The sequence below is a fragment of the Rhineura floridana genome, chromosome 4 (assembly GCF_030035675.1).
Source record: "Rhineura floridana isolate rRhiFlo1 chromosome 4, rRhiFlo1.hap2, whole genome shotgun sequence".
NCBI lineage: Eukaryota > Metazoa > Chordata > Lepidosauria > Squamata > Rhineuridae > Rhineura > Rhineura floridana.
In genome coordinates this window covers 156,052,760-156,076,111 of record NC_084483.1, presented here as the reverse complement: position 1 = coordinate 156,076,111, position 23,352 = coordinate 156,052,760, and the positions used below count along the sequence as shown (strand labels likewise).

The 23,352-nt window shown below is 41.5% G+C and overlaps 1 protein-coding gene across 7 annotated transcripts in view; it reads right to left on the bottom strand.

Moving 5' to 3' along the window:
* Window positions 1-23,352, bottom strand: part of DAAM2 (dishevelled associated activator of morphogenesis 2) — a 288,833-nt gene that overhangs the window by 62,835 nt on the left and 202,646 nt on the right. For 6 of the 7 annotated variants that reach the window (XM_061624914.1, XM_061624913.1, XM_061624915.1 and 3 more), the window contains 6 exons: window positions 21,076-21,214; window positions 20,701-20,759; window positions 19,923-20,107; window positions 17,190-17,516; window positions 4,014-4,121; window positions 975-1,010 (listed from right to left, as the gene is read on the bottom strand). In XM_061624914.1, coding sequence (XP_061480898.1) covers window positions 975-1,010; window positions 4,014-4,121; window positions 17,190-17,516; window positions 19,923-20,107; window positions 20,701-20,759; window positions 21,076-21,214 — 854 coding nt within the window. The remainder of the gene's footprint in view (window positions 1-974; window positions 1,011-4,013; window positions 4,122-17,189; window positions 17,517-19,922; window positions 20,108-20,700; window positions 20,760-21,075; window positions 21,215-23,352) is intronic. The other variant, XM_061624920.1, reaches the window with a different exon arrangement.

The window sequence follows — 23,352 nt, the reverse complement described above, 5'->3', positions numbered from 1 at the left end:
AAATCCATCTGTGTTGCAGGATTATAACACTACCAAACCTGGGGTAGTATTCAATGCTACCCCTACTTGGAGCAGACCCACTAACTTGGGTTTATTAATTCAAATGGCCTACTCTGAATAGGATTTAGCTGAATACAACCCCTAACTTTTAAGAGAAGATTAAGAAAGCACAGGATAGATTTTTCTCTTCTAAGTTCACCAGTCAAACCAGACATATTCATCTGCTGTTATTTTCTGTGTTGTTTTTCACTGTTTTAAGCTGTTTTTCTTGTATTTTGTATCTTGACACATGAGTGTGGAAGGTGATTAATACTAATACAAATAATATTTACTTACAGACACTGGTATATTTTACACACACATATAGAGAAAGAGGACTGTGTGTGTTTGTACTTATGTCTCCATGTGTATACTGGGTCTGGTTCTCATTTTATTTCCAGCATCATAAATAGGTCTGCTTGCACCACCGGAATAAAAGTTTACAGCACAATTACATGTATGGTACAACATAAAAAACAATCCCTAAGGGGGACAATCTCATGCATTATGGTGCAGTGTGTGCCCCTGTATCCCAAGAAACACATGTGTCAAAAAAAAATCAAACACCCTAAAGCAGTTCCATGAAGACATACCAGCTCTGGAGTGCACACAAATAAAATTACTACTTGTGAACAGTGAGTGAAATGCCTCCCCTTCTGTCCAAAGAGGAAAAGACGTGGCAGGGTCCTTGGAATGGATTCAGATACAGGAAAGGAGAGTGATTTTCCATGCTCCCCCCTTCCCATCTTGAAACTCATGCAGGAAAATCCTTGTTATCACCTCCCCACCACAGATAGCCTGCCAAAGTGCAAATGAAAAGGAAGGCTTTCTCATGCAGTAAACAGTATGGGTCATGGCGTTGCTGCTGGGTCTCTCCGTGTAAACAGTGGAAGAGAACTGTGTAAGTCAGACAGAGGACAGACAGTAGTACTCACCTGCTTACAGGAGGAAGGAGGGTTAGTTAGCAGGTCCTACTCAGGCAGCAGTCGCAGATAACAGAGAAGGAAACATGCCAACAGTTAGACACAGCAATAAAAGGCACAGGGTTTACCAAAGCAACAGTATTTGGTCTCAAAAGTGATTAAAATGCTATGCCAGTCACATGACCCTTTTCAAAAAGAGAACCAAAGAGGAAACACATGAAGGTCTGTTCTTCTCTCCACACACAAATAAGCAGTGCGCTTGCATCTTTTGTGCAAGGAATCTAAAGAAAGTAATTAACAAGGCAATCCTTTGCACGTCTAGCCAGAAGTTAATGCCTTTTTGTATATACTGTACTGCCTTCAAGTCGATCCCGAATTATAGTGACCCTACGAATAGGGTTGTCATGGCAAGTGGTATTCAGAGGGGGTTTATCATTGCCTTCCTCTGAGGCTGAGAGGCCGTGGCTGGCCCAGGGTCACCAAGTGAGCTTCATGGCTGTGTGGGGATTAACCAATCTTTAAAAAGAAGGAAGGAGTGTACTGAGCATCCTAACAAGGATCAGCCAGCGTGTTAAAAGTAAATTCTACTCCTGCTTAAGTGTTTGGGTAATATTGCCTCATCCATGTATAACTAACAGCAGAAACATTTCTAGGAAGGGGAGAACAGGCCTTTTGTCTTTTCAAAGAATGAAAGAGCATTTCAAAGAAATGGGGGGTATATTAATATCATATTAATTGCTTTAAAGAAAGAAATGCCTCATTCACGCTCTCTCTCTCAAGAACAAAAGAACTATGATTTGTTTTGACATCGGAATTTCGATTAAAGTCTAAAAGCCACAAATTCAAGCCAAACAGGGGTTGGTCAGAATACAATGACCTGCTTTGGACAATCATATCTCAGTTTAACAAGCAGAGATATGCTCTTATGTAGCACTGCCCCTTCCTGGTACATTGCAGTAAGCTAAGAAGTCTTCACTTAACCATAGTTCCTCATTACATCCGAAGCAGGAAGTTACCAGATTCGGAACAAGCCAGGATCTGAAACTCAGGGTGAAGTGCTGTGTTCATTGTGATCTTGCAAGCCACTACTGCCTTTCTCTTTCCCTGATTCAAGGCTTAGTAAACTTATCAGAGGGTATGGAAAGGAGGTGGTAGCAGATGTTCTCCAGGTTCTAACACAGCAATTCAGAGAAATCGGACATGGGGCCTAGAGACAAAACAGACTGTGTGGTAAGCAGTTCTGTGTGGTAGGGGCTGTAACAGAAAATAGGGGAATGTAGGACAATGGAAATTGGAGTTTCCATGTTAGTTCAGAAATAGCCAGCTAAATAGTCACATCCTTTTTGTGCTCTAAAAAGTGTGTTTTGAGGCTTGCAGGGAATCACACAATGGCCCAATTCCAGGGAGAACTGAGAAGTGTTGTAGTCAGGTCAGCTTATGGATGGATATGCGCTAATAGCTTTCATTGGTTCCATGCCGTAATAGTTGTTGGAGCAGGACAAAACATTAGAGGATTTAAAATTAAAAGTAGCTCTTTTTGTATCCTCTTTGTGATATACCACTAAACGCAAAACCAGAGGATATTAACAAGGTCCGCAGTTTTATTCGATGTTTAAGCTCCAGAGCACTTTTGGGCTGTCATTTTAGCAACAGCAGGCTGCTTCAAGACAACTGGAGCAGACCATGTTTTCAGAGTACATTCGAAGAGCTAGGAAAGATTCTGGGAAGAGGGGAAGGAGGGGGCAGATCGCCATAGTTCTTTTCCAGCTGAATCTCATTCATCAAGAGGCAGACAGAATGCAGGTGACTTGCTTTCCAAGAAAGGGAGAGAAAAATTCTAATAAATAGCTGCTGTTAAAATAATGCTGCTAGTATTATAATCTGTAACTCATTTGCTGGAAAGAAAAAAGAAAGAGGAAAAGAAGGGAAGCAGCAACAACAACAACAAGCCAAATTAATCCAACCTCACTACTCAAAACTGTAATTGCTCAGAATGTTTTATTCAAGGGTAGTAGGGATGCAAGGGTAAAAATGCTTATCAAGAGAAAGAAAACATAAAAGTATCAGCATCCTGTTCTTGCAGTGGCCAACCAGATACCCAAAGGAAGCCCAAATGCAGGACCTGAGCACAAGAGCACTCTCCCCTCCCGCAGTTTCAGAAGTGGTATTCAGAAGTATATTGCCTCTGACTGTAGCTCTAGAAACAAATATCAAGAATTTGATAAGAACTAGTACTCCAAACCACACTGGAGTTTTACCTATAGGTTCCAAGAACTTCTTCTTTTTTTTGCACTAAGGAGGGATGCAGCTACAGATTTAAGCCAGGGGTAGCCAAGCTGGTGCCCTCCAGATGTTGTTGACTCCAACTCTCATCAGCCCCAACCACCATGGCCAATCGTCAAGAATGATGGAGGTTGTCATTCAGCAACATCTGGAAAGCCACAGGTACCATATTCCTGCTTTAATCCAAGGAAATAATAACACCATTGCTTTATTATGCTCCTGACTTCATCTTCAGGGCTTATGTCATCAGCTAGCATCCTCAGGAAGTAGCTGAACTGCTGCCAGGAGGACCACCATTACTGTCACCTCTGTGCCATGCATTACATTCTTCCCTAGCCTGGGGCTCCAACCAGAACCAGATGACTTAGTTGAGGCCCATTTTAATTTATTACTATGCCCCAGAGTGATGCTATGTGAGTGTGGTATTGCAGGAAGTTAAAATGGTGACCAAACCCAGATGTCCTGCTTGGAGCATTGCCCCTGCCCCTGCAGCATACTGCTGCCTGATGCTGCCACCAGGTGAGACCAACAGAACCCACTGATGGAGGATGAGGCCATCCAGAGGGCATTTTGCCCAGCCTCCCCCCCCCAAATCTGGAGCCAGCCTTCTTTACTTTGAAATCACCAAAGCAGTTCTTTACTATGAAAGCATGACAGAGCCATTCCCATGGCTTGCTTCTCTCCACTGATGTACCCAGTCCTTGAAACTATTTCTGCAAAGAAACCCAGGGAATTCAAGGTACCAGGAACAAAAGAAAAACTCCTTACCTGGTGTCTCTGATAAGCTGAGAACATTTTTTCAAAATCCTCCAAATCCAACATCTTGAAAGCCCTTAAATCATCAATTTCATGCCAGATTGTGCCATTTATTTTCTCCTACGGTGCAAAGAGAAACACACATATTCAGGAGAAAATAACAATGAAACCTTGTAGCAAAAAAAGTGAATTATGGTCAAGCCGTGATTAAGGCCAGCAGGGGAAAGGCAGAGGAAAACTGCACACAATAGATGAGAGAAAGCATGGCATTATGCAGCCTGATCCCAATCCCTTTACAGTTATGAGGCCATGTTGGAGTGTAATGCTAATCTAGAAATCCTGGCTCAATAAAGCCAGGAAATGCACAAGCTCTGTGCACCTGCACACAGCTCCTTCCTGCAGGCAGCAAAACAAGCCAGGATCCATCACTTAACCACAGCTTCCCATTACTTCTGAAGCCAAAAACTATGGTAAATGGCTTCAAAACAAGGTAATCCCATGTTTACCCATGTTTCTCAGGTTGGTTTATGAATCCTGGCTTGTTTGGAAGCCGCTGATCATTGTTTACAGGTTCGCACCTGCTTTCAAAAGAATTCTATTTATTTTATTGCAGCTTTTTAAATTCACATACAAAGTGTCTCCAACATCAATGAACAAAGGCAATATTTAATTAAAATTGTTATTGATTTTATGCTGAAGAAGTGGAAACATTAAAAATAGCATAAAAATGTTCAAGGGGGAAAAAACCCTGAGGAAATCACATTGGCAACAACGATTAGGACGTTCACAGCATGCAGTGTCTTGTGGTCCCAAAGAAAGAATTACCAAGTGGCTGCAAAAAAACCTCTCAACGGCTCTTGGCCTGAAGATCCAGAAGTGCTCTCATGCAGCAAAGTGCATTAACACTTCATTAGTGAACTAATTAGGAATAGCTTCTATTTCCCACTCACAGTCATTAAAAAAAACAAGAGAAATGTGTGATGCTGGAAAGCTAAAAGAATCAGGAAACAAGCTCATAGCCAGAACAAGAAGCAGAGCCAATTTTTTTTAAAAAACATGAAAGGGTGGGATACTTTTTAAAAGAAATCTAGGACGGAAGGAGTTTTTTTGGGGGGAAGCAACTTCTGCTTTGTCCCTTCTTTAGTAAATTCAGGCAGAGCTGTTAGGACATGTCAAGTCAACAAACTTCCTGTGTAGCACATACAGCCAGAATATGGGAACTGTCCTTAGGAACACCTTTTTACCCTGACATTTTGTAGGAGTATGGGAAGCCAGTTGCCCAAACAGCAGAGCTTACACTGGACCCTGTCAAAGTATGGGGACCACAGCTGACTGATGTGCCTCTTGTGACTAGACTATTGGATATGCTGAAATGATAGCCCCAGTATTTTTTCCATGAGAGCAATGCTTATGTTCTTGAGACAGCATAGGCTGTAGTCTGCACTATGAGAAGGAAGGCAAACCAACCAACCTAACCAATCTGTCTTTTTTGTTAACTCCACCGCTATCACCAAGTGGACATCTTTATTTTTCTCTGGCTGCCTCCACTTTACCCTTCTGGACTTTAATTGGCCCAACCTACTCCCAATACTGAGCAGAATAGTATGTCACTTAGAAAAGGGGTGAATGACAAGGCCTCAGGCCAAATTACCCTAAAACAAATTATGTGTTTACCTAAAGATTTAGTAAGGCAACAAGTTTAAACAGTTTTTGAGAAAATATATATTTTTAAAAAACTAATTTTACAGTTGAGTAGTTAACCATCAATGCTAATGAAAAAAAGAAACAGATTATTAGTTAAATTTCTACTTCCCCATAATTGCCAGAGTCCTAGGATGAACCTTTGACCCACCTGTGCAAAACGTCTGGAACAATGCTGTCCATATGGGGCTACCCTTGTGGCTGGTCTGGACGCTCCAGGTGGTGCAAAATGCTGCAGCTAGAGTGTTGATGGGGACAGACTACCGCCACCACATTAACTGCAATGCTTAAAAGCTCACACTGGCTGTCCTTATGTTACCAGGTCAGCTTCAAGATTCTTATATTACTTTACAAGGCCCTGCCCCTTAACAATTTGGTTCCAGGATATCTTAAAGATCACCTGCTCCTTTATATCCCAGCCTGATCACTGATATCTGTGGGGGAATCTCTGTTGGTGCTCCTCCCATGCTTCAGATGCACAGGCTGTAACAACTAGAAACTGTGTTTTCAGTGTAGTGGGTCTTAGCCCGTGAAACTGCCTTCCAATTGGGATTAGACAGGCACCCTCCATGTTGAACTTTAGCCACATGACTAAAACTTTCTTGTTCCAGAAAGCATTTTATGACAGTGTTTGGTTTTATGATGATTTTATTGTGTTATTGTTTATGTATGGCTTGTTTTTATGTACACTGCTTAGAAATGCAAATGATTAAAACATATATCAATGTTTTAAATAAATAAACAAAACATTCCCTTCTAAACATTTGAGTCTCCTGTGCAGAACTTCATGAGCAAAAACTCCCCTTGTACTTTTAACCTTATTAACTTTTGACTCTCCTATGCACAAGAGCCTTTAAAGCAAACATCTTACAACCTGTGTTCTACAACCAAAACTCAACACAAAACGGCTGAAAGTCCTATTCCATCACAGTTCTCCTTTTCTTGTACTCCATATGTCTGACTGGCCACTATTTCTATAGTCCAAAGTTCATTCTTATGCTCTTTTTGCCTATTTCAAAGACTGTTTAACTGCCAGAAATCATGTTTAGGAATATTTAATAAAGAAAGGGCATCAGAGTTCACTGTTTTTGTCCTCTCTCTCAATCCTTTTTCCATTTGAGATTTTAGATTATAAACTTGAGGGCAGGCACCATCTTATTGTTAATCACTGTAAGATGCTCAGGGAACCTTTTTAGCTAAAGAGGGGGTTAAAAATACATTAAGGGAATAAATAAATCAGGTAAACATTTCAAAAGATTTTACACCTACTTCAGGCAGTCAGCAGATTATTTGGTAAAACAGTTCCTGAATGAAACCCCTTCAGACTATACATGGGGGTCATATCACTGAAAGCTCTCTCCATAAAACATAACACTGGCATGTCGGGGAAAAGCCTTATGTTCGACATGCTAATTTTCTATGTTCAAGGAAGTTTATTTCAGGGGGAAATGGAATAGTTTTCCCACCTTATGAACCAAGTTTTCTTGAAAAATAGCAAGGGATTTGAATACATTATCCAAAATGTCAGTTGCAGGAGACTCAGGCTGGATCTAAACTAATTTGGCCATCTTTTCATCATGTATAAACTGAGAAACAAAGTACAACTTTGTCACAAACAGTGTATGAAAGAGTTCTTATATTAGTCAGCTGAAGGTGCATACTGGGGCAGTTTGTGGTCTTTATATTTATTTATTTAATTAATTAATTAATTTGTATCCCGCCCTTCCTCCCAGCAGGAGCCCAGGGTGGCAAACAATGCACTAAAACACTTTAAAACATCATAAAAACAGATCTTAAAATACATTAAAACAAAACAGCATTAAAAATTTTTAAAAAAACAACCTTAAAAAAGGGTTAAAAACATTATTAAAAACATATTAAACAATTCTGACACAGTTTTAGACTGGGATAGGTCTCAACTTAAAAGGCTTGTTGAAAGAGGAAAGTCTTCAAAAGGCACCAAAAAGATAGCAGAGATGGTGCCTGCCTAACATTTAAATATGATCTATAAATGTGCGTGGAACACCCTTCAACACACATATGAGTTCTCTCTGGTGGAGGGAAGCCTCCCATTCTTGTACTGACCTTACTCATGGAAAAATGGCACAACTCTGCCAGACAATTTCCTTAAGCTGCCTTCTGACTGCTCAGCTATGGATTAACAAGCTTATAGCTGCTTGTCATGAGTCACAAAGACTGAGTATTTCGAGAGAAACAAAAGATTCACCTAGCATACTTGGTAAAACAAATGATCCCCTTAGCTCCAGAAATATATTTATGATCCCTGATCTACATTATAAGGATAAAACAAATTCTTGTTCTTTATTTTCTTTTTTTGAAGTTGCTTCATCTCTGCATCATTCAATTTTCCCCTCTTAATAAGATATTTTTTGTTCCATGTGAATCTTGCTGAATTAGTTATCTGGTTTCTCTGCTATGCCAAAGTTTTAGGCCATTGTGAGAAATCAGACCTGTGAACAAAATTTCCCAGGACTCCCCAGAGATTGGCTAAGATATAAAGCAAAAAGTATTTGGAACACATGCAATTAGCGAGAATATATCTTTATAAGGAACTGGCTATTCAGAGAGAATTTGTTTCCTAAATGCATCATACAATCCCTCCACACTCATGCTATTTTGCACCGACATATTTGAAATACAGTACAGTCCTTTGGGAGGGAAACCAGAGATAAGTGAAGCACAGAGAATAGCCATTAACAAGATCATCCCCACCCCCAACAGTTTTTTACTATGCCCTCCTGTTACCAAACGGTATCACAAACCAAAACCAAAACAACTGCCCTAAATATACTCAGCTCTATTTTGACATGAAAAGGGGAACAAGGAAAATCCTCAAAATTTTGAATGAATTTTTAACATGGAGATATAGTTCCTTTTTATAACCAAAAGAATGTGACAAGGACTGTTATTTATCATTTCTTTTTGGCCTCGTTATACACAGTAGAAGAAATTCAGTGCCAAGTCTTCACCTTTTTTTACAATGCAACTAACTACAGTACTTTGCTAGCCAAACCATAGACTAGAGATGGAGAACCTGTGGCTCTCCATATGTTGTTGGCTCTCCATATGATTCCCATCATTCCTGAGCATTGGCCCTGTTGACTGGGGCTGATGGGAATTGGAGTCCAACAACATCTGGAGAGTTTCCCATTCCTGCCAAAGACCCCATCTTCAAAAGAATCCCCCTGCACCCAAACAAAGTCCACACACCCTCACACATTTCAAGCTATTGTGCACTTTTGAAAGGAGCGCTTGCTTGTTGGGAAATGGGACATGATTGTTTAATTTAAAAGGCAACATATGCTTCATACAGCCTCATCAATGGCCCATTTCCCATCCTTACAAACTCCCAAGTCCATCAGAAGCATAAATCATGTACAAAGTCCCCACAGCTTTTCACAAGCATTGCTTTATTTCATTATTTCCTTCTGTTCTTCATTGTGATCCCTCATTTTAAGAGTCTTTGTCCTCAAAATTGTTGGAAGTGGGGCAAGAGCAACCCATTTTGTTTATGTTCCAGAAGGAAGATAGACTTAGGGTCCTCCAGATGGATAGGCTTGATTACCTTTACCTGCGATGCTCTGACTGACTTCCTTCCATCATTAGACTGATACGTCTTAGGGAAGCTTGTCTGCCCCCCCTCCTTCCACCCTTTCCTCTCTTCTCTTCTTTGACTGTCCGAGAGAGAGGTGACACCTCTGTCTCTGCTCTCTCCCTCCTGAGCCATGAGGGCAACTCGCAAGCCTGGGCATTGCGCCTCCAACTTAGTTAGTTAGTTAGAACTAGATATGCCTTTCTATCTGCTATGTATTTCTATAAATAAAGTAGCTTTTCTTATTTTACTAAGTCTTAAGTCTCAGTGATCTCAATGCAGGGTAAAAGCCTGCTACTTGGGTAAACACACACACTGGCACACATGCATTTCAGACCACTGACGTTCTTTGCTAATATTTATACAAATTAACACAACAAAAATTTCATTATTTATTTATAGATTAGTGCAATGCTTCTCTGTGGTCAGCATCCAGTGTGTGAGTGAAGGCCACTAAAGTAAGAGTCTGAAGGGAAATTGGTGAGTTGTTGCAGTTTTCTCATTAGAAACAGAACATCCTCCACCCCACATCTTTCTGGTTCCTTCCTCTTGTGGCCCAGGAGGGATGAAGGGAGATGTAAATTGAACAGCTTGACAACGAGAACAGGAAAACATTTCCACATCTTCAAGATGTGGAAACAATACAGCTATATTTTCCTTATGGGTTAAACACTGACCCTGATAAAGCCCTACAACCCTACATTGCAAAATGTTAGGCCTCCCACTGTGAAATCCAAATTTCTTCATTCGGCACTGAAGACCAACCAGTTATTATTGTCATTGTTATGTACCTTCAAGTCGATTATGACTTATGGCGACCCTATGAATCAGCGACCTCCAAGAGCATCTGTCATGAACCACCCTGTTCAGATCTTGTAAGTTCAGTCTGTGGCTTACTTTATGGAAACCATTATCATCGCACTTGTGAGTGACAGAAAAAGGCCTGGGCTACAAGAGCTCAGTTCATTCTCTGCAATTTGTGTTGGAATAGGCAAATGTTGCATGTTCCCTTTAAGGGATATTTGGGGAATATCCCATGTACCTGTTTTACCATGATGTAACTTCCTAATGGGTGGGGTTACTTACCTGACTTCCTCCTCTTTTGTCCTGGGGGATTTTTGAATATTCTCCATTGCTGATCTATCCACCATTGAGAGAGGCCGCATGGCACAGATGCTCTCTCTGAGAGCATCAATACTAAACCACTAAAATGAACTGAGACTCCTATTTTCTTTCATCTAATCTAGAGCCTATGTTTCTGAACATATGAAGAATTCATGAGTAAATGTTTTATCTTTTACCTAAGAAGGTTGTGTCTGTTGATATTTATATAGAGAAAGGTGGGCCTGGTTTACATTCTCATTCTGCTGCTTGTATTTTTATATCTCTGCTAAGAAATAGGACCAACCAAATTAGTTCCTATTTCTCTCTGGTATTTTTATAATACCGAACAATTTGCTGCCCTGGGCTCCTGCTGGGAGGAAGGGCAGGACATAAATCTAATAAATAAAATAATATCCAGTAAGAACTGGAGAAGACATCTGTCTGATGACAGGGAGTGACACTACTAATTATAGTTATGTGACACCTCAGCCTGCATACCACAATAAGATTGTTAGTCTTTAAAGTGCCACAAAACTCTTTGCTGTTTTTACTAGTCACCAAATACAATACTGCGGTATATGGACCAAGTTTAAATTAATATTTGTGAGAGCCAATCTACATGCTGTGTTTGAGATCTATGACTGGATCTTCCTACTTTTTCTCTTTTACTAAAATGCAGTAGCAGAGAGCCCTCAAATTGCTCACAGCAGAAAGACAGGAGGAGGGGTGGTTAGTCCTTTGTACTGTTTTCTCAAGCTAAATTGCTCCCCCTTTCAAACTGCCCCCTTGAGGGAAAAAGAACAGTATTGTCCCTCTACAGGAAAATAGTAGCTCTGAGGGTTGCGTGTGTTCCAATTTGCATAAGGGACAGTGGCCCAAGGACAAAAGTGTTGATTAGTCAGGGATTTCCATCATAGCATACTTTGCTCTGTACTGATGGGGTGACAAGACATCTTAACAAACAGCAAAATGTTACTAGACAACAATCAAGTCATGTGGAATTTTGAAACTAGACCCACCATTTTAAAGGAAAAGCCAAGAAGCCAGGTTACTTGAAGAGCAGGGTCATGTGATGCTGGTAGGGATGGGGGAGAAATTAAATTCAGTTCATACTTAAAGCTAATTTATGAAATTCGCCCTTTCTGAAACAATAGGAAAACCAAAATATAGACGTCTTTCAAAATTTGCACTGATCCAAATTTTGCAACATAGTTTTCCAACCAATATTTACAAAAATTCATATATTAAAGGATAGGGTGTGTAAAAATTATTAAATTATTAAAAGTTATTTGATTAAAAATATTAATGAAAATAACGTACAAACGTGTATTGTATCAGTAGCATGCAAAAATATGCACATTTGCATGTAAAATATGTTTATTAGGAGAAATTCACATTAGGATTTTTTTTAAAAAATAGCAAATTTCTGAAATTAAGTTTGGAAAAATGAGACACAGAGAACCAAAATGGACAGAGCCTTCCAACTCTACATGCTGGTGGATTGTACCACTTCAGATGGCGCAGAGTGAGCACATTGTATAGAAGTCCCTTCACATCATTAAAGAAAGAAAAACACATCACTGCACATGGACTGTACAAAATATGCTCCAAAGAACAGGCTCAGCATACTTTTAACTGAAGAACCAGCTCTGGAAACTGCAAAGCATTCACTAACCAGAAATATTAATAATGGCAAACTCTTATCATATCCTTCCTCTCAAACCCCAAAACTATTCCTGCATGCCCCAAAATAGCATTTATATTAATCTCCGAGCCTCCATTTATTAGCACAGCTGCCAGAGCTTAACCAGAGGGAAGGTTAGGTCTGTGGTTGCTGTACGCTAAAGAGAAACACCTGTGTGTGTCCACTTTATTCCCCCTCACACACAAGTGTGTGTGTGTGTAGATAAGTTGCTATATCTTTTCTTCGAAGCACTAAGTCCCATGTTCTGAAAATGAAAATAAATCCCTTTCTTACATTCTCTCCCACAGCCCCACGTGGCTCCGACAGACAAGCGCAGGCAGAGCAGCAAATACTTTATCTTATCGAAAAAGAAAAGGAGAGAGAGAGAGAATTCTTGTGGCATTCCGGAGGTCCCAGGACACTCATTCCAAATGCCTGAGTTGAGCCCTGAGTGACTTGGAGTCTAAAAAAGAGAGTGGATTTCTAGGCAGCCACCCAAATTCAACACAGGCACTGTTCAATCTGCATTTTTAAAAAAAAAAAAAAGACCAAGAGAGAAAGAGGGGTGGGAGAGGATACAGGAGTGGGAGAGGTTGCAGAATTGGGGCAGAATGAATGTGCCATGCAAAAATCAGTCTGGATACTCCTCTAGAAGGATGTGCTATGAAGATTTTTACTGGGGGGGGGGAGGAATGAGGGCGATTATATTCACACATGATTATACCACAAATAAGCTGCCATCAAGGCTGCATCTCTCTTAGAAATTCTCTCTGCAACTATTCTAGCCTAATGGCCTGTTCAGGCTTTCCCATCTATGTTTGGCCACTACCCAAAAACTCTTCTTTTTGGAAGCTACAACATCTTTAAAATATATTTTTTTCTCCCCTGTGTACATCTGCCCAAATTCCATGTAGATGTCCCCACACTAGCTTCAACAGTATCTGCAGAAGGATCAGGACCATGGTGGAAAACAGATTTGGCTGTGTTTACCTAGACACACATGATAATAATAATAATAATAAATTCAATTTTTGTGTCGCCTATCTGGCCGAAGCCACTCTAGGCGACGTACATATTAAAATTCAATAAAATACAATATAATTACAGAATAAAATACAATGCAGTCAACACTAATGCAGGCGTAAAACTATGCAGGGCAATCAGAAACAATAAACAATCACAGAAAAATTAGCCCACCCCGGAGATCCCAAAGGCCTGTCCAAAGAGCCAAGTTTTTAAGGCTCGGCGAAATGTATCCAGGGAAGGGGCATGGCGAAGATCAAACGGGAGGGAGTTCCAGAGAGTGGGGGCCGCCACTGAAAATGCCCTCTCTCTAGTCCCCACCAACCTAGCTGTTTTCATTGGTGGGACTGAGAGAAGGCCCTGCATGGCTGATCTAGTCGTGCGGCTTAATTTGTGGTACTGGAGGTGCTCCTTCAGGTAAACTGGGCCGAGACCGTATAGGGATTTAAAGGTTAACACCAACACCTTGAATTGGGCCCGGAAAACAACTGGAAGCCAATGTAGATGAAATAACACTGGTGTGATGTGATTGCGGCGGCAGCTGTTTGTAAGCAACCGAGCCACCGCATTCTGCACCAGTTGTAGTTTCCGGACCGTTTTCAAGGGTAACCCCACGTAGAGCGCATTGCAGTAGTCTAATCGAGAGGTGACCAGGGCATGTACTACCAGTGGGAGCTGATGAATAGGGAGGTAGGGTTGCAGCCTCCGTATGAGGTGTAGTTGATACCAAGCTGCCCGGCTCACTGCCGAAATCTGCGCCTCCATGGACAGCTTGGAATCAAGAACAACCCCGAGGCTGCGGACCTGATCCTTCAGGGGTAAACTCACCCCATTAAGCCTCAGGTCAACAACACCCAATCTTCCCCTGTCACCCACAAGCAGCACCTCGGTCTTATCAGGATTAAGCTTCAGCCTGTTCCTTCCCATCCACCCACTCACGGATTCCAGGCACTTGGACAAGGTCTCCACAGCCAACTCCGGTGAGGATTTAAAAGAGAGGTAGAGCTGCATGTCATCAGCATATTGGTGACACCGCAGCCCCAAACTCCTGATGATAGCTCCCAGTGGTTTTATATAGATGTTAAATAGCATGGGAGAGAGGATAGAACCCTGTGGCACTCCACAAGTGAGGGGCCAAGGATCTGAAACCTCATCCCCCAATGCTACCTGTTGATGCCTGTCAGAGAGAAAGGAACGGAACCACTGTAAAACAGTGCCTCCTATTCCCAATCCTTCCAGGCGATCTAACAGGATACCGTGGTTGACGGTATCAAAAGCCGCTGAGAGATCCAGGAGGACAAGAAAGGTGAATTCTCCCCTGTCTAATGCCCTCCTCATATCATCCACCAGAGCGACCAAGGCTGTTTCAGTACCATGTCCAGTCCTGAAACCCGATTGGTATGGATCCAAATAATCCGTTTCATCCAAGTGTGCTGACAACTGGCTAGCCACCACTCGCTCAATGATCTTGCCCCAAAATGGCAAATTCGAAATGGGGCAAAAGTTGTTCAAGACTTGGGGATCCAAGGAGGGTTTTTTCAAAATGGGTTTTATAATTGCCTCCTTGAGGGCCGGTGGCAGTACACCCTCTTTCAAGGATGCATTTACCACCGCCCTGATCCCTTCGCCCAATTTCTCCTTGCAATTCATAAGGAACCATGATGGGCAAGGATCAGTCAGATCCAACGGCTTCACCGTTGAAAGTACCTTGTCCACATCCTCAGAAGGAAGAGGCCGGAACCGATCCCACTGAACCGGATTGCAACTGGTCAACTCTGGATCTTCTACTGCATCCACAGCGTACGGAATCGAGTTCTTCAGGTGTTCGATTTTATCAGCAAAGTGCCTTGCCAATTTGTCACAGGAAGCCTTAGAGTGCTCCAAGGGTTCCTGAGCAACTGGACCGACCAGGCTTCGGACCACTTGGAACAGCTTCCTGGGACAGCACTCTGCAGATGCAATAGAGGCAGCAAAGAAATCCTTCTTTGTTGCCTTTATTGCCACCTGGTAGGCAGCTATTGCTGCTCTAACCTGTGTCCAAACATCTTCAGAGCGGGATTTCCGCCACCGGCGTTCTAGTCGTCTCACCTCCTGTCTCAGACTTCGCAACTGGGGTGTGTACCACGGTGCGGTCTGAGTTCTGTTCAGGGGGAGAGGACGTTTCGGAGCCACCTGGTTTAATGCCCTGGTGATTCCCTCATTCCAGTCCATCACCAGGGTTTCGACCGGGCGACCTTCAGCAGGTTCCAATTCCCCCAGCGCAGTCAGGAATCCATCCAGATCCATCAGGCGCCTGGGGCGGACCATTCTAATAGGTCCTTTACCCCTGCAGAGGGTGTGTGGCAACGAGAGGTCAAAGTTCACCAGATAGTGATCTGACCATGACACAGGGGTAAAAGAAATAGCCCCCAACTTCAGAACACTCCCCGCCATTCCCAAGACTATTTTAAATGACAAGACTTCCACATGAGACACTTCCACGAAGGATTATTTTTTGACAGTGCTTGGAGTTAGAAGAGGCAGTAGCATCTAAACAGATTGAAGAATAAACTCTGAAGTCTCTGTCTCCCACAACATGTCACCCATGGCATAATACATTATCCTTGTTGAAAAATTGGAAGAAGGAGCTTGCTTTAGACTCTAGGAGCAAGTATTTTAACAATAAGCCCTGCTGCACTGGACCAAAGGCCCATCTAGTCCAGCATCACAGTTCTCACAGTGACCAACAGATGCCTATGGGAAGCCCACAAGCAGGATATGAGTGCAACAGCACTCTCCCCACTTGTCTCCTCTAGAAACTGGGGTTCAGAGGCATATTGCCTGTGATGCCGGAGGTCATACACAGCCACCATAGCTTCCTATATGAACATTTTTATTGAGATCCTTTGTGTTCATCACCTCAGGGTGCCCTCTGAGATATAAGAGCTCTGACCTTGCATCATATATACCACAAGTCAGAGGGAGGTCAAGATGAATGTGGCAACATGTGTTTAGTAGTTGTAATGTGGTACTTAACTTTGTTGGTGGTGGTTCATGCTTTATGGAGTGACACAACAGCTGCAGGTACACTGGTGTTTCCCACAATAAACACAAAAAAGTGTGGATGACATATTTGCATTGCTCACACATCAGCATGCATACATGTAAGGAACTCTGACTGGACTGGGTTTCCCCAATTATGCACATGAGCATTTAAAGATGTGAGTTTTGTATAATAGTGGTGCACCTGCCACAATTATGTTTGCATAAACTGTAGTGGCAATGCAGCTTAGTTTATCCTGCAATGCTTGGGGTTTCCTAGTTTTCAGAGAACATTCGGAAAGTATAAGAGTTTGAAAACACCAAGCCCACAGAACCCACAACCATCCAGCACCCACACCTCATACTCCAAAGCAAATGGGTCCTTTTCAAGAGGGGCACAGATAATGAGGAAGTCTGGCTCATGACTGGAGAAGTGTTGTACATCTTGCCTTTAAAACCTGGATACACTTGAGCATTCTATCTTTTGCTAGGGAGTACAAAATTGTAGTTTGCAGAACCACCCAGTTCAGTGCATCTGACCTGGAGGTTTAGAAAACTTCAAATCCCGTTAACTCTGTCAGGAAATGATGTTCTTGGGCATGCTCAAATGCATCCAGGCTTTAAGTATTAGGCTCCTACCTTCAAAAAGTGTAAGTTTCCTGGAGGGGAGGGTGGAATTGGCAGCAAACCCATTATGACCTAGGTCTGAACTTTAGAAAGACTTCAGAGACTCGGCTCATAATGGAGCTACAATTTCCAAACTGGTGTATGTGTCATTTCCAAACATCACTCATTCCAAAATCCACCAGCACCTGTATTAAAGTGTAGAGCCATCCTGAGATGCTCAATGTTAAAACAGTACAACTGCCTAGGTCCTTCTATGAATGGCTGTATTCTCACCCATAATATTTTATGCTTGAATGGAGGTTATTCAGCCATAAAATTCTTCTTAGGCAACTAATTTAATACCAATAACTGGACAATCTCCAGTACCCTAACTGACAGGACAAGATAGACACAAAATGGTACTCCTTCCCCTTACCTCACTCAGTTTGGCCCAGTTGAAGGACTTCAGTGGATGAGATGGCTGTGGGATGGATTTCTTCTTCAGACTGGTCCCGCTGCTGCTGCTGAAAGTGGTGGTGGATGAAAGGGGAGGTGTACCCATGTTGAAGAATGGTGGTGCACCAGGAGGGGGAGGAGGTCCTCCTGGAGGTGGTGGTGGAGCGGGTGGAGGGGGGCAGCTGGAGAACGGAAGAGGTGGAGGAGGAGGTGGCAAAATCTCTGAAGATGGTAGAGAAGAGGACAAGGCAAATGGACCACCAGGAGGTAGCTGAGGAGGGGGAGGGAAGCAAATGCTGCCCCCTTGCTGAAATCAAGGAGAGAACAGTCTGACTAGGCCATGTCAAATTTTTCCTTGCTTTCATAGGCCCATTCTCAGGCCACAAGTTTGTGTCGGTGCTGATAGTAGTAACTTCTGCATTTTTCAGAGTGAGTAGGAGAAAAATGACATCATTTTTGGCAGGGTCTTTTCCATTCTTCTATCTATGGCCCCATCTGCACCAAGTTCCCATGGATCTATCTATCACCCCATTTAAAGCAGCATTATGCCACTTTAAACAGTCATAGCTTCCCCCAAAGAATCCTGGAAACTGTAATTTGTGAAGGATTCTGAGCATTTTTAGGAGAGCCCTATTCTGCTTACAGAGCAACAATTCCCAAAGTTTCCTGGGAAGAAGGATTCATTGTTAAACCACTCTGGGAATGGTAGCTCTGTAAGGGGAATGGGGGTCTCCTAACAACTTTCAGCACCCATAACAAACTACAGTTCTCAGGATTATTTGAGGAAAGCCATGGTATAATACTGTGGTATAATACTGCTTTAAATGTATAGTGCAGATGGAATCTATATTTATTTATTTGTTGAATTTCTATACCGCCCAACTAGCATAGCTCTCTGGGCGGTGTACAACAGTTTCAGTGCTTTTACACAGTCCAGAAGCCTTATCCTCCCCTCAATGCCTCCATGATGTAGCACCATTCAGGGGGAAGGAGGGACATGGCTGCTAGGTTGCATAGAGAAGCACCGCCACTGCAGCAAAAAAAAAAAGTTTTAAAAACAAAACAAAAAAAGAGGAAATCACCTAACACTGCTGCTACCTTTCATGTAAACTATTTCCCCTCCAAACATGGTTATTTTTTGCTGCTACCTTCTCAAAGATGTATTTTCTACCCCTGCTGTGAACTCTCAAAGTTCTTCAAAAACGTTTATTGCAGAACTTTTGGGCCAGGTCTAGTTCTAACACAGATTAACAGCAAATACCACATTATGTAAGGGAGTGTAGCTCTATACTGCCCTGAAACAGCACAAACATTCGGAATTCTGACATCAGGCAAAGGGCTACTGGACAGAGGGGATGGTATCCAACTGAACAGTTATGCTAATGCAAGTAGTTTTAGCTATGCAACAGAACTTCCCCTCCCTCCCCTTTCTTTGCATAACCCCTGCACCACCCCTAAATCTGCTCTGGAGGATTTGGAAAAACCCAGAACCTATTTAGGGGGCACACAGGAAGAGGAAGCTCCATTGTGCAGCCAAAGTGCTTGCACTAATGGAACTATTTAGTTAGACAACACCCAGGACTTTTCTCTAGTGGGCCCAAGTATGGAACTCTCTCCTCAGACAAATTTGTTTGATGCCATCCCTGTTATCTTTTAAGCATGTAGCAAAGTCTGTCCTGTTCCATCATGCTTTTAGTGAGATTCAAGATTAAAAAAAAAAATCTTCCACTTGCTTTTCTTATCTTCTAACTTCTGCTGTCTCTGTTTTAATCTTGCTGGCTGTTGTTTACAACTGTATTTTACTGTACTATATTGTCTTTACTATTGTAAGCCACTTTGTAGCCATTCACATGGAAACAGTGGCAAATTGACTGCCATTTCCAAAGCCCTGCCAGGTTTTGCCAGCCATGTCAGGAGGTGGGGGAGGAGAGAGCGCATCAGCCTCAGCCAGTGCACCAAGGGTTGATGGGAATTGTACTCCAGCAACATCTGGAGGGCCACCCCTGCACTAGAGCAGGCCAGAAACAAGACAAATCATTTTTCAGCCAATGGGCAGATCGAGTTTTGGTTACTTACAACAAAAACAACAGCTGCCTTATGATGCAGCATAATGCATAGGCAGTCTCACAAAGAACAAAATAAAATGAAAGAAAAGAATGGACAGCATTGGCTGAGTGGCTACTGATTCTGGCCACATTTACACCATTCATTGATTCCACTATTATTCCACTTTAAACAGTCATGTCTTCCCCCAAGGAATCCTGGGAAGTGTAGTTTGTGAAGGGTGCTGGGAATTGTTAGGAGACCCTCTATTCCCCTCAAAGACCTACAATTCCCCAAATAGTTTAATAGTCAGTTCCTCTTCCGAGAGAACTCTGGAAATTGTAGCTCTATAAAAGGGATAGATGTCTCCTAATAAGTCTGAGCACCTTCACAAACTACACTTCCTAGGATTCTTTATGTGGAATAATAGTGGAATAAATGCATGGTGTGAATGTGGTCTGTTTTCCTTATCAGAGGATTCATGAACCTTTCACCAAACTTTTAACTACTTATAAGCTTTTCTTTCTCTTCCTTTGAAAAATGGGCAGGTGCACAAAATGACAACCTCATGGTATCTCTTTTCAACTTTATTATTCTTATTCTTATCATCATCATCATCATCATCATCTACCACTACTACTACTGGAGAAGAAAAGGCTCTGTATCCTACCGAGAACTCATTGAGTTGAGCTACAAGGTCGGTCATTTGGTCCCGGGTTTGGCGTAGCTCTACAGATTCTTTCTGCAGCTTGTCCTTCATTTTATTCAGCGTCTTCATCATTTCATCTTTTTCCTGGGTCTTTATTTCGCATTCCCTTTCTTTCTTCTCTAGCCTACTCATCAGCTCAGCATGTTCTGCAAACAGCAGTGGGGAAAAGACTAAAGTGTGATGAATGATTTCAGACAATCACTGACTCAGTCACTGACTCAAAAGCCACAAATTATCTCTAGAGGGGACAACAGGTAAGACACATAACTATAAACCTCTAAATGTTATAAACTGTTTGGAAAGGAGTTGCATTAAAATTAGAAACTATAGGTCCATGGATGGGTAAGCTGTAGCCCTCCATATCCTGGATCACAACTCCCACTACCCTGACCATTGGCTATGCTAGTTAGGGTTGATGGGAACTGGAGTCCAACAATATCTGGATGGTTACCCTGGTTATCAACATATGATATAGATGGAAGAATAATTTAGGTTGAGAATCAGCAGATGATGAGGCACAGCAAAACCTGGAAGCTTTATCAAAAGTTTAGAATCAGGTCCAACTTCTAGCTCACCGAGACACCCAGTGATCAACCAGATCAAGTCACTATCCCTCAGCCACAATTCACATCTGTAAAATGGGAACAAAAGTGACCTCTACAATAGTTAATCCCTAGAGCCTTATCCTTCCCTCCACTGACTGGAGAGATACTATTCAGAGCACAAGATAACCACATACCTTTTCGGAATTTCTCTGCCTGGTCTCTCCACTGTTTCACTTCATTTTCATTTACCAACCTGAATGAAGATAAAGCCAGATCACTTGAGACTGATATAGATCTATACCAAAATAATTAAACCCAAATATTCCTAGGAGAATGGGAAAAGATAGTTGAATTGTGATGGGATTCTCAGTACTATTACTAACCTACTTATGTAGAATTAACATTCTGGTATAAAATCCCATTGTTAATGCAAATTGTACTAGATAAAAATGTGACATTCTGCCTCAAAGAAAGGTTACCTTCATGCAGATGAAATGTTGTACATAAAGAGTCCTTGTAGTTAACTTATTGTACTAATTAATGCATAAATGAAATCTAATACTTCTTACATCTTAATTATGTTCTTGACATTGAAATTCTCCAAAGGAGTGATATCAGGATTATCCCCTCGCTCATCCTGAAGAACAATTTGCTGCAGTATCCTGTCTAACAGCTGCCATTGTTGAAATGTTCCCCCATTTCGTTTATCTGCAATGACAATGTGAAAAAGAAAATTAGGGAACGAGTCTATATAAATGGCTTTGTTAAAAAATATCTGCTAATTTTCCTTGAATGTTACGACTGGGGCCTTTTGATGATATCGTTTCTACTGTTGTTACTTATTCTTGATTCCTGTATTTTCTGCGTTTGTATGTTCACTCCTGATTATTCTTGTGAGTTTCCTTTAGAACCACTCTGGATATGGTGAAAAAGGCAGGAAGAGAATCTTACAATGCAACCCTAAACATGTCTACTCAAAAGTAAGTCCTACTGAATTCAATGGGGCTTACTCCCAGGTCAGTGAGATCCAGAGGCTTAATTGGCACATCCTGGTTTCTGTGCATTTTCATCACCTTTAAAGGGTACTTTTGCACTTGGAAATGTGCAACATGTCCCCAAGTTCATGCAATGTAAGGGTGGGGGAGATTTAAAATTCCCATTCAGCTGATATAAGAGGGGGGAAAGAGATGAGTCATATTTCCTGTTCCCCTCTTTGACTGTCATATTGAAAATGGCACTCAGTAACTGTCGCCTACAACTTCTTTCTTTCTTGAGTGGTACGCATGCACATGGATGTGTAGAAGGAAGAGAAGGTCTTTCCCCTAGAAATGTGGAGACCTGGAAAAAAAATGAAAAAATCAGGAAAAAAATGTGATTTTCTTTCATTTTTTGAAGCCTTTTTTTCCTGAAAAATTCAAAAAATGAAGAAAAATGGATTATGGAATGCTTTATTTTAGCATGATGAATAAAATGTTTCATTGAATCTTGGTCCCTGCCTTTTTCTCAGTTCTTTTTATGGGAATGGATGCTTTATGTCTGCTGGACACTGCGGAGGACTAGTGGAGACAAATAATTATCTTTGTTATTAATGTCGATGGTTTCTTCTTTTTTAAAAAAAATTTTTTTTGCCTGCTCCTCATAAACTGGCAAAATAAAAGAGGTTCCTTACAGTTCAGGTGTTCCTTACAGTTCGGGATCTTGTAGATCCATTTGTTACAAAAAAAAAATAGATTTTTTAAAAAGTAAATTCAATTTGTAATAATATTTTGAATAAAATATATTTTTATATACCAAATGTGATAATTTTATGCCAAACCAACTTGTACATAATTACATTTGATGTTCCTGAAGTAACAAAGTGACTTTCAATCTGTAAAAAGTGCTAATATTGCATTTCTTCAACTTATCTGAAAATTTCCATTTTTTTCTGGAAAAAAAACCCGGAAGAAACTGGGTTTCTTCCATGGCTTCAAAATTTCCAGAAATTTTACATCTCTACTTTCCCCCAAGGGCCTTATAGTCAAGACACTGATACAAAGGAGACAAGAGAGAAAGGAGACTAAAGCAGAAGACCATACTTGGCAAGCTGGCAAAGACCGTTTACTCTGCCCCACTTGCCATAGTCCTTTCTCCCCTTATTAATGAGAAGCTGCTGCACATTATTGTTCCTGGGCTGAGGGCTAATGCATGGACCGTATGATCAAACATAATGGGTAGCCTCACCTCAAATAAGTAGAAACAACTTCAAGTTGTCATATCCCCTATGGGGCTTGCATCCAACCATCTACTCTGTCTTAATTATGGCAAGCCTAGCAAGGCTCTCTTATTTTCCTGGCCTGTATAGCCTTTGTGTAATTCTTTCTGTGGCCAGATTACAATTCACATCCTGCCCATAGCCTCACTTCCCTCTTCTCTCTGTTTTGCTTCGAAGTAGAAATAAACTATTGAATTCTTAGGACCAAACTATACATTACCTTAAATATGTGATCATCACCCTTCTATGTCTCCTTCCTAAATCTCCAAGTAATATTTAGTTTAAGAAGGCATATGTTGTGACACCAATGTATTCAGAATTTCTCTAACCCTGCTCTTCTGTATTAGAGATGTATATCCTTGGGGTGGAGGCTGGGTGGGTTAGGAGATAGAGTGATCACATCAAAAAGGAAAAGCAGTATGCAAGGGAAAGGTCAAACAGATACCTTCTGCATTCCACTTATCCCCTGCAAATACAATTTCCTCTGAACTCATCTACCCACACACACACCGCTCATGGTTTGCATGCTAGAGACACATTAGAGACACCTTTTCAGAAATTAGGCTCCACACATTCAAATAATAAGTGGAGA